The sequence below is a fragment of the Parasteatoda tepidariorum genome, chromosome 6 (assembly GCF_043381705.1).
Source record: "Parasteatoda tepidariorum isolate YZ-2023 chromosome 6, CAS_Ptep_4.0, whole genome shotgun sequence".
Taxonomy (NCBI): Eukaryota; Metazoa; Arthropoda; class Arachnida; order Araneae; family Theridiidae; genus Parasteatoda; species Parasteatoda tepidariorum.
The window spans coordinates 68028052-68040856 of NC_092209.1; the positions used below are offsets into that span (position 1 = coordinate 68028052).

Below are 12805 nucleotides of genomic sequence, written 5' to 3' on the forward strand. Positions count from 1 at the left end.
TATATGGATAAAAAAAATTCATCTTTAATGTAGATTTAAGATACTTTTGGATGATTTAAAAGAGTGAAGCCATGAAACTTACAGCTTATGTCCAATTTCACTAAATTCGTGATGGGAGCTGTTAAATTTGTATTTGAAGCCTGGCAGGTATATTCTGTGAGCAAATCTTCTCTTTTGAGTGATTCGATGATCATTTCGTTTCTAACAAGCTCCTTTGTTTCATCAGCTTCGTACGATTGATCAATCAAATCTGATTTGGAACGCCACCAGGTCACAGAAGGTAGTGGGTGACCTGAAACAAAAGGTAAACTAACAATACATAAAATTAAAAAAAAGACTACAAAAGAATCTTAGTTCAGTTTTTATCTGAAAACATAGGCCATCTAAGTAGGAAATATAGAAAAAAAACCATCTAAATACCCCTAAATATAATTATCTAAATACCCATATATGTCCTAACTGTTGTTTTTTTATGAAGGGTATAATGTTATATTTAAAAAGTAATTTTACAAATTATTTGTGTTTGCATATCAATAGAAAAGTGTCTTTGCATAGATTTAATATTTAATTTAAAAAGTTCCTCAAATAGACATAATGAAGTTTAAATTAATTTAAATAATTATTTTAATTATAAAACATACTGTGTCCATTTTCAACAGAAGAATTTTTTTTTTTACCTGATTCTTCTTTGCTGATTTTAAATTCATTGAGATCTCTCAAATTTTTTCAAGAATTATAAAGAAAGATTCTTTTCCATTTTTTACTTTCTTAATCCTTATGCAGAATTTTTAAATAGAAATTAAAAGGAAAAATTTGTTATAAAAATATTTCCCAAATGATTTAAATACTTCTTTTTTCTCATCCAACTTAAATATTTTTTTTTCTAAATAAAATTAAAATCTAAAAATTTCTAACTTATTCTCATAACTGTGAGTAAAAATTTATTGCTTTTAAAAATAATATTTTAAAAACTCAATCTAAATATTTACTTATTAGTGTCGTATATTTACTTAATATTTACTTAAATATTTACTTATTACTGTCTTATAATTTTAGATAATTATTATCCGTATTTTTGAAATGTTCTCAGGAATATTAAAGAAAATATCCCTTTGCCTTTTTAATGGTTAAATATTTCGAATCATGGAAGTTGAATTTTATTCAAATTGTCAAACAATTTGAAATCTATCAAATATTTTGTAAATTGTCTTCATTGTTATTTTCTTTTTCCTCAAAACATTCTATCTTCTTAATAGTATTTTCAGAATTTATTTCCTTTTCTAAATATGAAGTTTAGCCACTAAAAATGGGATTTTCTCGTTTAAAACTTTCAAAAGTTCGAAATTGTGAATTTCCTGTCAGTTGCGTGGGAGATTTTAACCAATGTAGCACACGTCATTTTGCATTTCTTAAATTTATTTTTTTTCTTTTGACTCACATATCTACTGAAGCATTGAAATGCAATCCGTCGAGCATTTCTCCATCACATCAAAACTCTTATTTCCTTTTGCGGAGAATTTGAAAGCTGTAGTTGTCATCGCATATTTTCCCGTCTATTCTCAAGTTTCTGCACTAAGGTCTTTTTGATATATCCTATTTTCGAAGAGCGTATTTTCTCTTTTTTTAACAAAAGATCAACCCTCCTGATGTATGAAGGTAACATTTGACAAGATTTCCTGCAGAATGACAGAAAGATTTCGGAAGCATTTTCAAATACTTTAACGATGTATATTTTGGTATAGGAAGGAAAACATGTATTTATTTGATAAATCCGTGCTTACGGTTTTATGAATGACAAATAAAACTTGATATTCTTAAAAGAAATAACTAAACAAATGCAATTTTAGAGATGTAATCTTGAATTAAATTTAACTTTTATTACCATCTGAATGAAGATAAGAAATCATTTTTAATCAAAAATGTCTTCTATATCATTTTTATAGTATGGCACTTTAAGAATAACGCTTTTATATAATTGAAAATATAATAAACAAACTATGTAAATTGGAAAAAAAAGTCTTGAATGTAAGAAGTACCAAAATTGCTTCATGAAACAAAATATCATTTCCGATAATGTTTGATCAATTAACTGAAAGTTTATTCTCAATGATTCAAAGATCAGAGTTTAAATATGCTAAATAATTGGTGCTGCATGGTAATTAAGTTTTGAAATTAGGCAAAAAAAACTGCTTATTCAGAATATTTTTTTTAAAATTTTAACGAATTTTGGATCCTTAAATTTTGAAAAGCAGCCGTAATCTAGATAATATATTACCATTAGCTTAGTGAGGATAGCTGTAAAGTCTGGATCTTTTACTCTTAAAAAATTTATCTAGTAGTAAGTGAATTAAAATGTATTGGGCTGCAATCATAAAACTAGTTATTCTAAGTATAATCACACTCAGCAAATACTTTTTAACAATTATTTGTAGTCTTTATTATTTAAAGCAATTATTTAATTCGACGTTTTCGATTAGCAAGTTATACAAGATTTTACTCTCTGATAAATTCGGGGGTTTTATTATTATTACTGGAGGACAAGTTGATTTGCATGGTTACACTTTTAGACAAAATCGATAATCATGAAACTTTCTTCGTTTTAACTGAAATAGTTTCCTGGTATTAGGCTCAAGTGACAAAATAACAGTCACTTCTTTAAGGAAATGAACTTCGTCAAAATTAAAGAAACATTTCGTCATCTTATTTAAAAAAAAAAAAAAAAAAANAAAAAAAAAAAAAAAAAAAATGAAAAAATGCTGAACGGTCTAACGTACTTAATTCTCAAACAATCACTTTACAGTTGGCACCATATAGGTGAATTAATTGCACCCTAACAACACAATAAGGACAAATAGAAAAAAAGAGATGAATTTCACCCATGCCAGGAGCGGGATTCGAAACCGAGACCTTCCGGGTGTATGGCCAACTCCTTAACTACCATATAATGAGTCGACTTTTTTCGATCGTGTAGTCTTGATTTTAGTTAATAATGAGCCTCATTAACTGAAATAATCGCATGCCTCATGAGATTTCAGTCGGGGAAACATTTTTGTCCTATATTTGAGAGGTACCGTTTCTTCACAAACCACACGATTTGGCGACGAAATGATTCTCAAAATTGACGAAATACTGCTCAAAAATTGCTGAATCTTCACAAGTGAGAGTTTTATATATTTTCATTAGAACAACTTTCTTCAGTGAACAAACGTATTCATGTTTGCATCATACCGAAGCAAAATTAGTAGAGTTGATTGAATTAAGTGACGAGCTCCCTCCTTCAAGTAAAGTTCACAAAGCGTAAAAAAGTACTCTGGAAAAATAAATTCATGATGAGCAGCTGTAATTGGTTACTAAAAATTTAATAAGAAACAATTTCTATTTTAAATGCTGTTTAAAATTACAAAATCATGCTGTTAAATATTTCTCAAAAATTATGTTTTTGATGTTTAAATGAAATATAATTTTATTATTAGTAATGTTTTCTTTTAAATTTGCTATTCAGAACTTATTTTTAAACAAAGTTTTGATGAAATAGTGCTAAAATAAAAGTTTAATAAAAAAATGACTAGAATTTTGATTTATTTGAATTCATAGAAAACTTTAAACTACTTCATGGCCTCAACTGAACTTATCATTTTGTCGAATCAAAATAAGTTAATTTTATTATTAGTTGGATTTCATACAACTTCTGATCGAAGCAGCCAGTACATACAGCCCCACGTCTGGAAGAAAAGAAAAAAAAAGTACATACAGCTTGAAAACTCAATATGTGGATGTACACTGTCTTAAATAGTTGTTGCAGCATTAGATAATAAGCACAAAGTACAAAACATGCTATGAAAAAAATCTTACTCTGCATTATTAACTTTGGACAATTCTCCAGCATATGGAGCGGCTGCCCTACACTACTTGGCCTAATTTCCATGATTCATTGTGACGTCAAAAAAAATGACGTCAAACCCTGAACTGAAGATAATTTTACAAGCATAACGTTAATTTACAGTAAGCATCTAATTTTCTAAATTTATCTAAATTTCTAATGTTTCGAAATTTAAAATGTTATATTTTATTGAAAATTAATTTTTCTCTATATTACGAAGAGAGTTTTACAATTTACCATTTGACTTTTTAAAGTTTTATAGTCTTATCAAAGCTATTAAAAAGCTAAAATTTTCATTTTAGTTTAAAATAAAAAATCAAATAAAAATTGTTAATCTGATATTGAATTGATGAAGGAGCGTCATATATTAAATCGAAGTCCGCAAAATTTATAACGTAAGAATTATTTATACTTTTTCGTTCTGAACGGAATAACAAAAAAAAGATAAATTCTTTATTAATTTTATCGTTATATTTCGATTTTAAATCACACCAAATTTTTAAAGTTAAATGAGGGATAAAAAAGAGAAAGACGTTATTCATTAATAGTTTTACTCAGTGTTTCAGAGGCAATTTAATTAAGCGTAAAAAATAGAAGGAAAAAAAGGAAGAAAAAAAAATGCGAAAAAAAAGGCCGAAGGACAAATTCTTAAGTCTTCTTTGTATGAAGAGGGGAAGTGAAAATTGGCTTTAACTTACAAAATATTTCTTTCTTTTCAATTTAAATTTAAATTCAAAATATTATTAAATATGTATAATGTGAGTTGCTTCAAAGAATAAATTAGATATATTAAAAACAACCTGCATGAATTTTATGATAAATAATTTTTTATATACTTCCAAGCGAAACAAATGTGAGATATATGAAAGCTTTTTATCATTAAACTGCCACACTAAAATTCTAAATTGCATCTTTTATGCTAAAGTCATCATTTACTTTAACACTTTTATACAAAGAAATTCTTTCCATTTGCCCCCTGACCTTATAAATCTTCAGAACAAAAGGACTCTTTCGTATTCTTAAATTCTTATCAAATCGCCTCGGAACAGACTCAGCAAAGCAATGTGCGATTACTCAGTACTACGATCATCGCTAACTTGCCAAATAAATTAATCTCTAAGGGGCGAGTGTTTCTATTGATTCTTGAGAAGGCACAGCTTGAGAGGCTTAAGACTAATTTATGCTCAGCCATTTGCTATGGAAACCAGCGAGCCGGGATGTTTAACATGATTAGTTATGTCTGTTGCCACTTGGTATGTATTCATATGAAAAGATATTAATATCTGAAGTCAGGCTGTCCCTTGTTACCCTGAAGGGAAAATAGTAAGGGGGACTTAGAAATTTCATTATAGAATTTCTGGTTTAAACACAGGAAAAAGATTTAAAAGACGCGGAATTTCAAGCAAAACAAGGCTGAATTTCAAATATTAGTTAACCCTATAAATCGATCACCATTAAACCACTGAATGAATTTTTAAATATTTAAGAATTATTTCGAGCTTGATCAATTCCGACTTAACAATTTTAAAAAGTAAAAAGAAAAATGATTTCTCATAAATAGTATGCTCGAAACAAATACCTAACATGTACACAAACAATTGTGAAGAATACAAAAATGAGTTATTGATATCATCAGGATGACGAACTAGAGAACCTCTAGTTCGCTCTTGTCCTCGCTCTTGTCGTCTTTTCCAAATTGAAACATTTGTTAAATTTATATCGATATTATATATATATATNCTATATATATATATATGGTCCAATAAAGTTTTGTATGCGAAAAATTCATCTATATTTAAGGAGCTGTAAAGTATTTAAATGAATTAGCTTAATTATTGAGCTTATAGATATACTCAATAGGGAGTTACAAAGTAGACAATGAATTAAAAAATTTTAAAAGGTAAAAATGAGCAGGTCTCAAAAACTCTTCTTTCAAGAACTACATACAAATATACAAAGAACGAGTAAATAAGATTGCGTTCATAATCCGGTTGAAAAGAGAAAAATTAAATCGAATTTTGAAAAAAATTCCTCATTGTCATTAATATGGTGAAAAAAATTCGGTTACAGACGACGCAAAAGTTAACTAATGTTACCCGTTTTGGACAAATTACAAGGAACCATCTAATGAATGCAAAAATAAAAAAATAAACAAAAGTTTCAGTTAAAAAAAATCAGCTGACTTTATTCTCAAATGAAAGAAATAAAAAACATTTTTACAAAAGGAGAAAAAAAAGAACATGAAATATCATTTTTATATCACTCTCAAACGTAACAAATAACTGTCATTTGTTTTAAATCTGATATCTGAAAAACGACGCTATTTATTTAACAGAATAACAGTTTACAAACCATTGAAAATCTTCAAATTATATTTAATTCTATGTTACTTATACTAAGCAAACATAAAGAAATCATACAGTTTTCGTCAAATTTTCCGCCCAGTTAAAGAAAAAATTCTATACGTACGAAGTTTTACAAGATTTCGAATGCGGAATGAAACTTTTATATTTTTAATTACACCACTTTTGCTCTCAATGAGTCATTTTCTACGGAGTCCGTTTCACCTTTAAGAAGTAATCTAGGTTTTATATCAATCATTCAACGACACATCAGAATAATTCCATTAGAATTATCTTACCTCCGTGAGCTACACATATGAGTGTGAGTGATGATCCTTCTTTATATGGACCTATCGTTTCAGATAAGGTTTTATTATCCTTATCTTTTATCACTAAACTATTTGTAGGCACTGGAAAAAAGAAAATAGTTTCATTCTTGTTAAAAATATTTCAAGTATCTACATAATATTTAGAATGCATTGTTAAATAAAGAAGTATTTGCTGTAGAATACATTAAAGATGCTTAGAATGTATTATAAATATAAAAAAAAATTGTTTTAGTATTGTATTCCCTTTATGTACTACGAAATATTGTTTAACAGTATTAAAACTACAATGTAATGGTAATGAATAAATTTATTCTATTTTTAATTGTGAATAATTCAGTATTCATCTTCTAAATGTATTTTGAGTGTTTCATTTTCGATCCTGATTTTTTAGTTTAAAAATTCTGTAGGTACTTTTCTTGTGGATACTAAAATGCTAGTCGTTGATCCACACCTTATATTTAACATAAAATTTAAAAGTACGTAAGTAAAAATAAAAATAAAATTATTATTTGGATTTATACTTTTCCTTCATAAATGAATTTAATTAAAATTCAATACCTGCTCCATGAAATTTAAAAAAATCTTTCAATTTGTAAATCCCAGTCCCAGAAAATCTTTTTTTTTATTTTTTAAATATATAATACAGTGGTTACTACACTTGAATTAAAACATTGTTTCGATGATTTTGACATAAATTAAAAGATAATGAAAATGGAAAATAACTTTCAAAATATCATATTATATTAAATATCATTTAACCTGTTTCATATTATTTTAGATTTTATATTCCAGCAAAGAATGTTTTAAAAAAAAAATCAGTTTTCGCTTATTTCTTACCAATAACATTGAGCTTTACCAACCAACTGAGAGTTCTTCCCCTCTTGAAGTCTACTCTGCACCTATAATCACCCGCATCGTCTTCTCTAACTTTTTCTAGAGTAAGTGATGCTAGACTAGGTCTTTGATTGCTCACATTAAAACGTGCTCTAGTACCAAGGACCTAGAAAAAAAAATATAAAAAGAAGTTTATATCAAAAGTATGTATGTTTAATGGATCCTGTGCATGATCAAAATTGTTGCGTGCAAAGATGTATTTGCTCGTTAATGTTATTTATGAATAATAGTAATTATTCTTTATAAGTAATAATGAATAAAGTATTAATTAAACCGTATGCGTACAAATGAGTAATTTTATGTCGATGCTATTAATGAATAATACTAGTTATTTATTACTACTTGCAGGTGTAGTTAATCATTACTATTCTTATTTTAAAGTATACCATACGATAGAAATCTAGCTAGATTAATGATATAGAGCAGTTTTAGTTTTCACACAGTTAGAATTTCATACTAGTGGAATTTTCATTCTAAAATTACACTAAATTAACCGGCTGTAGTCTATACACCCAATTCAACGTAAAGTTTACTGTAAAGCAAATTTTTTTTACGCTTACGGTTTTGAAACCATTTACAACTAGTATGGTTAAAAAAATTATGCATACAAAAATATATTGCTTTTTTAACAATTTGCATTTAGCATGGTTTCAATAAAACCGTAAAAAAGAAATTTAACTGGAGCTAGGTTTTCGTTAGATATTGGGCATTGGAGTTAGGTTGTGACTGAGTTTCGTGTTATCAAATAAATCATTGCTTAATTTGTTCATCTGGTTGTTTCACGCATCGTAAGAGTTAGAAAATATAAGATTTTTTGTGTTAAGCAGCTTTATGCTTCCATCATCTGTGCGTGAATAAGAGTATAGTATTCTAATAGTCCAGGGTCACACATTGGGGACTACAGGGGTCTGGAAACTCTTCAGGTATGGAAGGGAATGGGGGGAAAATATGGTGCCAACGCTTGAAGCTCGATCCCCCGTGCTGTCGGTAATCAGATTGATAGCACTCTCGGCTCTGATATGCAATAAGTGGCTTCACCTAAGTAGCTACAAGGAACTAAGTGAATACACTAGGTGGGCCTAATTGGTGCGATAAAATTCTGGTTTTTCAAACGTATTAGATGGAAGAAGTTAATGAGCGGTTTTTCTCACAGTTAACAGTTTGAATACTTTCGCATTTATAGTTATTGCTATGTTTTCGTTAAATGTGGTGAAATAGCAATTGAATAAATTGTTACTTAACCATTTGTCTCAATAAATTCCCAACAGTATACATGTTTATGTACTGATTCTAACTTTCACTCTTTCCAGTGAATTGCATATGTTTCAGTGTATCATTCATATACTAAATATATATTTGAAAGATGATGTAAAGATATATATATATAGATAAATATGACTGCTTACTTTACTGGAGAAATGTTTTGCGTCTCCTGGTGCAGTGACACTTCTGACATCTACTGTATATATAGGATTTGGTAAATCAAGCCTATACCACAGTACTAAGGAAAATGAATCATCCGGAGAAGGTGGGGTGAGATTGCATGGGAGAGACACAGTGGAACCAATAACGGCATGTATTTCAGGATTTTCTAGAAGGAAAAGAATTATATTTGTGGAACATGCAGAAAAGTGTTCATAATCTATGCATTTAATTTTATACTTGACCCTGCCAGAGGATTATTTTTTTTTCCTTTTTTTCCGTTTTGTTGTTGTTGTTATACTTAATGCATGTATATTTGGCCTTTTGCAATTCGATATTGATCTTATATAGGATTAGAAAGTTATATTAGTTCTAAATTCTGCATAAAATTCTTTCACTATATTGGTCATACTGCACAAACTGTGCTTCATAAACATATTTTATAGAGTTGGAGTATTTTGTTGTTGTAGTTCATTTACGTCGCACTAGAGCTGCACAACGGCCTATTGGCGACGGTCTCGGAAGCGTCTCTGAGGATGATCCGAAGACATGCCATTACAATTTTGATCCTCTGCAGAGGGGATGGCACCCCCGCTTCGGTAGCCCAACGACCTGCACGCGAAGTCGAGCACTTTACGGTAGCACAGTTTAACGAAGATCAATACCGCACACCCTCGGTCCTTACGCACAGTGATCCAAGTGGGTCACCCACCCGCACACTGACTGCAGCCAGTGATGCTTGACTTCGGTGATCTGCTGGGAACCGTGTCTTAACGATCAGTCCACTGCGGGACGGAGTATTTTGTATAAATATTAAAATTTGTGTGTCAGTCTTCGCATTTTACATAATTTCCTGAGACACACTGCTTATTACATAACAGTTATCAAGTCTTTATCCTCCTGCGGATTACGAAGATTACTTAAATCGTCTTAAAAAGCAACCAATATTCATTTTTAAAGTAGATTTTGTATGAGTTATTATATTCAAACTTTTAAATAAGCTCAATACACAAAAATACTTTAATGTCAACATTGAAATGGAGGTCTCATTTTCACAAAATATGCTCTTTCGTGAAATCTGTAAACATGAATTTTTATTATTTAGCCCCAAGTTTTTCAACTACAATTTTTTAAATACGTCTTGTACTTAATTCTAACGATTCTTTTCAATCATTAGGCTTAATTCTGTATTTACTATTAGTTTTAAACGACTTTCATTTTCGAGATATGGTGCTTTGTGTTTCGGTAGGGTGAAATAATAAAAAAAGTAAAAATGGTGATGTGACCAGCTTTCAAGACTTGTATAGATGGATTAAAAGCGAGGTAAGCCTGATCGGTGATCACCAAAGTGAGGATCGATCCCTATAGTTATTCTTGCACGATATCTCAATGATTTTAGCCACCACAACACCTATAATGTAGTTTTGACAAAAGAACATCATCATTTTTGTGCAGATTCATATATTTCAATTGCTTACTTTCTATATAATATAATATAATATAATATAATATAATATAATATCCTTATGTTATTATTTCCTTTCTCTTAAAGTAAAAATTTGGTAAAACATGAAGGTTTGGCGTTTTTGCGATTTACTTTAAACTAAACAGAGAATTACACAATGACAAGAAAACTATCAGAAATTCACAGCATAGACTAATTTATTGTTATCATAAACAGATTTTGATTTTAAACAAAAAACCTTTTTTACGAATATTTATAGCTAATTTATGCAATTAGGATGCTTCATTTACTATAAAGATCAAAAATACTGAGTATAATATAAGACAGCTGCTGATTTTTAAATAATTGAAAATATTTAAGAAACATAGAAAAATGCTTCATACTTAAGAAAATCAATAAATGCAATGTATAAAATACAATTAGTGAAAAAGAAACTCAAAACTTTGTGAAAAAACTCACTTTATTTTAACAAAACAAATTTTAAGAGAATTTTTCTTTGAAAAAATCCTAATTTACGATTATTCACAGCCGATTTATTCAATTTGGATGCTTAATTTATCACTCACATCAAAATTACTAAGCATACTCAGAGCATCTGCTGAGTTTTAGAGAACTCAAAATATTTTTTAAAAAAATAAATAAAATGTTCAATCATCTCGGGAAAAAATTTTATTCGATACAATGGAGTTGAAGAGGTATTTCTGCATTTCTAATTTAAATTTTAAAGGAAGCATAACAAGATTGCTTAAACGAAGGCTATTTACTTTTGAAGTTATTAAAATAACTGTCCCGAAACATGGGATACAAGAGAAAGAACAACATAGAAACTTGAATCTTAGAAAGAGTTAAGATAATTGAATTTTTGCAAAAAAGGCACTGACTGAGGAACCGAAATGTAAAATTGGTTAGAGTAGATAATAAATTTTTTCTTATTTAATTAAATCTCGCGGTTAGAAAAGAAAATAGTTATATTTCCTATCTTTTATATTTTTTTACCATTAAAAAGAAACTTTTTATTGCAAATTCCTTCATGATGACGAAACAGAAATAACACAGTTTCTTTCCTATTCGCGGTTATATTTTGACAGAATACGTATTTAAAATAAAGAAATTTTAACAAGGAATTCTATTTCTCCTTCTGTTGTTTATTAGAAACAAATATTGTAGTGAACGCATCGAGAATTACTTTTTTTTAAAATTAATAAAACTTGCATTGCCTAAAATTATCAAATTTGAGACACATTATGGTTTGGATGATACTAACTTACGAATTGGGGATGTGATTGAGGAATAAAATGAAATTATTGGAATGAGGAATGACGCAATTAGTAAAGAGAACTAAATACATTTCTTTAAAAATCTGTGCAAATATATATCTGTACTATATTAATTTATATACACAATCCAGTCACATTAATGTGACCATCTGTCAAAAGCCGGAATAACCACCTTTGGCAGAGTGGACCACTGCGAGACGTGCAGGAAGAGAGTCAGTTAGGTTTCTGAAGGTGTTCACTGGAATGCTCCAGTGCCATAGCCAGCTGCGCTAGATTACGCAGTTGAGGATATGTGGCGCGAGTAACCCGATAGAGGTGGTCCCACAGATTCTCGATTGGGTTTAAATCCGGTGAGTTTGCTGGCCAGGAAAGTGCGGTAAACTCATCCTTGTGCTCTTCATACCACGCACATACACTGTGAGCTGTATGACACCTCGCCTTATCCAGCTGGTAGATGCCATCATTCTAAGGAAAAATCATTCGCATGTAGGGGTGGACATGGTCCGCAAGGGCAGATGCGTACTTGTGCTGATCCATCGCTCCTTCCACAATGATGAGTACACCCAGTGAATGCAAGGAAAACATTCCCCAAACCATAATGCTCCTTCCGGTAATTGTTGCAGGGTGTTTGCTATCAGACGTTTCATGCCGTATACGCCAACGTCCATCTGTTCGATAGAGCAAAAAATGTGATTCATCGGAAAAAGCCACCTGTCACCACTATGCGGACGTCCAGTTGCGGTACTGGCAGGCAAATTCCAGCCTTCATCGCCAATGAACAGCAGTCAGCATAGATGCATTAACCAGGCTTCTGAAGCAGAGGCCCATGCGCAGCAACATTCGCTGAACCGTTGTTGAGGATACACACTTGGTAACCCCTTGGTTCATCTGGACAGTCAGTTGCTCAACAGTTGCACGTCTATTCACCCGAACGCATCTCTGTAGCTTTCCTACGCCTCTGTCATCTATAGCCCGTGGTGCACCGCATGTGCCAAGCCGCTGATTTTGGAAAGTGCCATTTTACCATGCACGGTATACTTTCACCACGGTGGCACGCGAACAGTTCACAAAATTAGCCGTTTCCAAAATGCTTCCACACTTGGCCCGAAGGCCAATAATCATGCCCTTTTGGACGTCGGATAAATCGCTTCGTTTTTGTATTACGCCAACGCTTGAAATGCTTTCCGATGCCCTAG

At 30.5% G+C, this 12805-nt stretch overlaps 1 protein-coding gene across 1 annotated transcript in view; it reads right to left on the bottom strand.

The window, feature by feature from the left end:
* Positions 1–12805, bottom strand: part of LOC107454018 (synaptogenesis protein syg-2-like) — a 99775-nt gene that overhangs the window by 44127 nt on the left and 42843 nt on the right. Inside the window, exons 3-6 of the mRNA XM_071181825.1 lie at positions 8852–9036; positions 7389–7551; positions 6522–6632; positions 83–292 (exon numbers count right to left, since the gene is read on the bottom strand). Coding sequence (XP_071037926.1) covers positions 83–292; positions 6522–6632; positions 7389–7551; positions 8852–9036 — 669 coding nt within the window. The remainder of the gene's footprint in view (positions 1–82; positions 293–6521; positions 6633–7388; positions 7552–8851; positions 9037–12805) is intronic.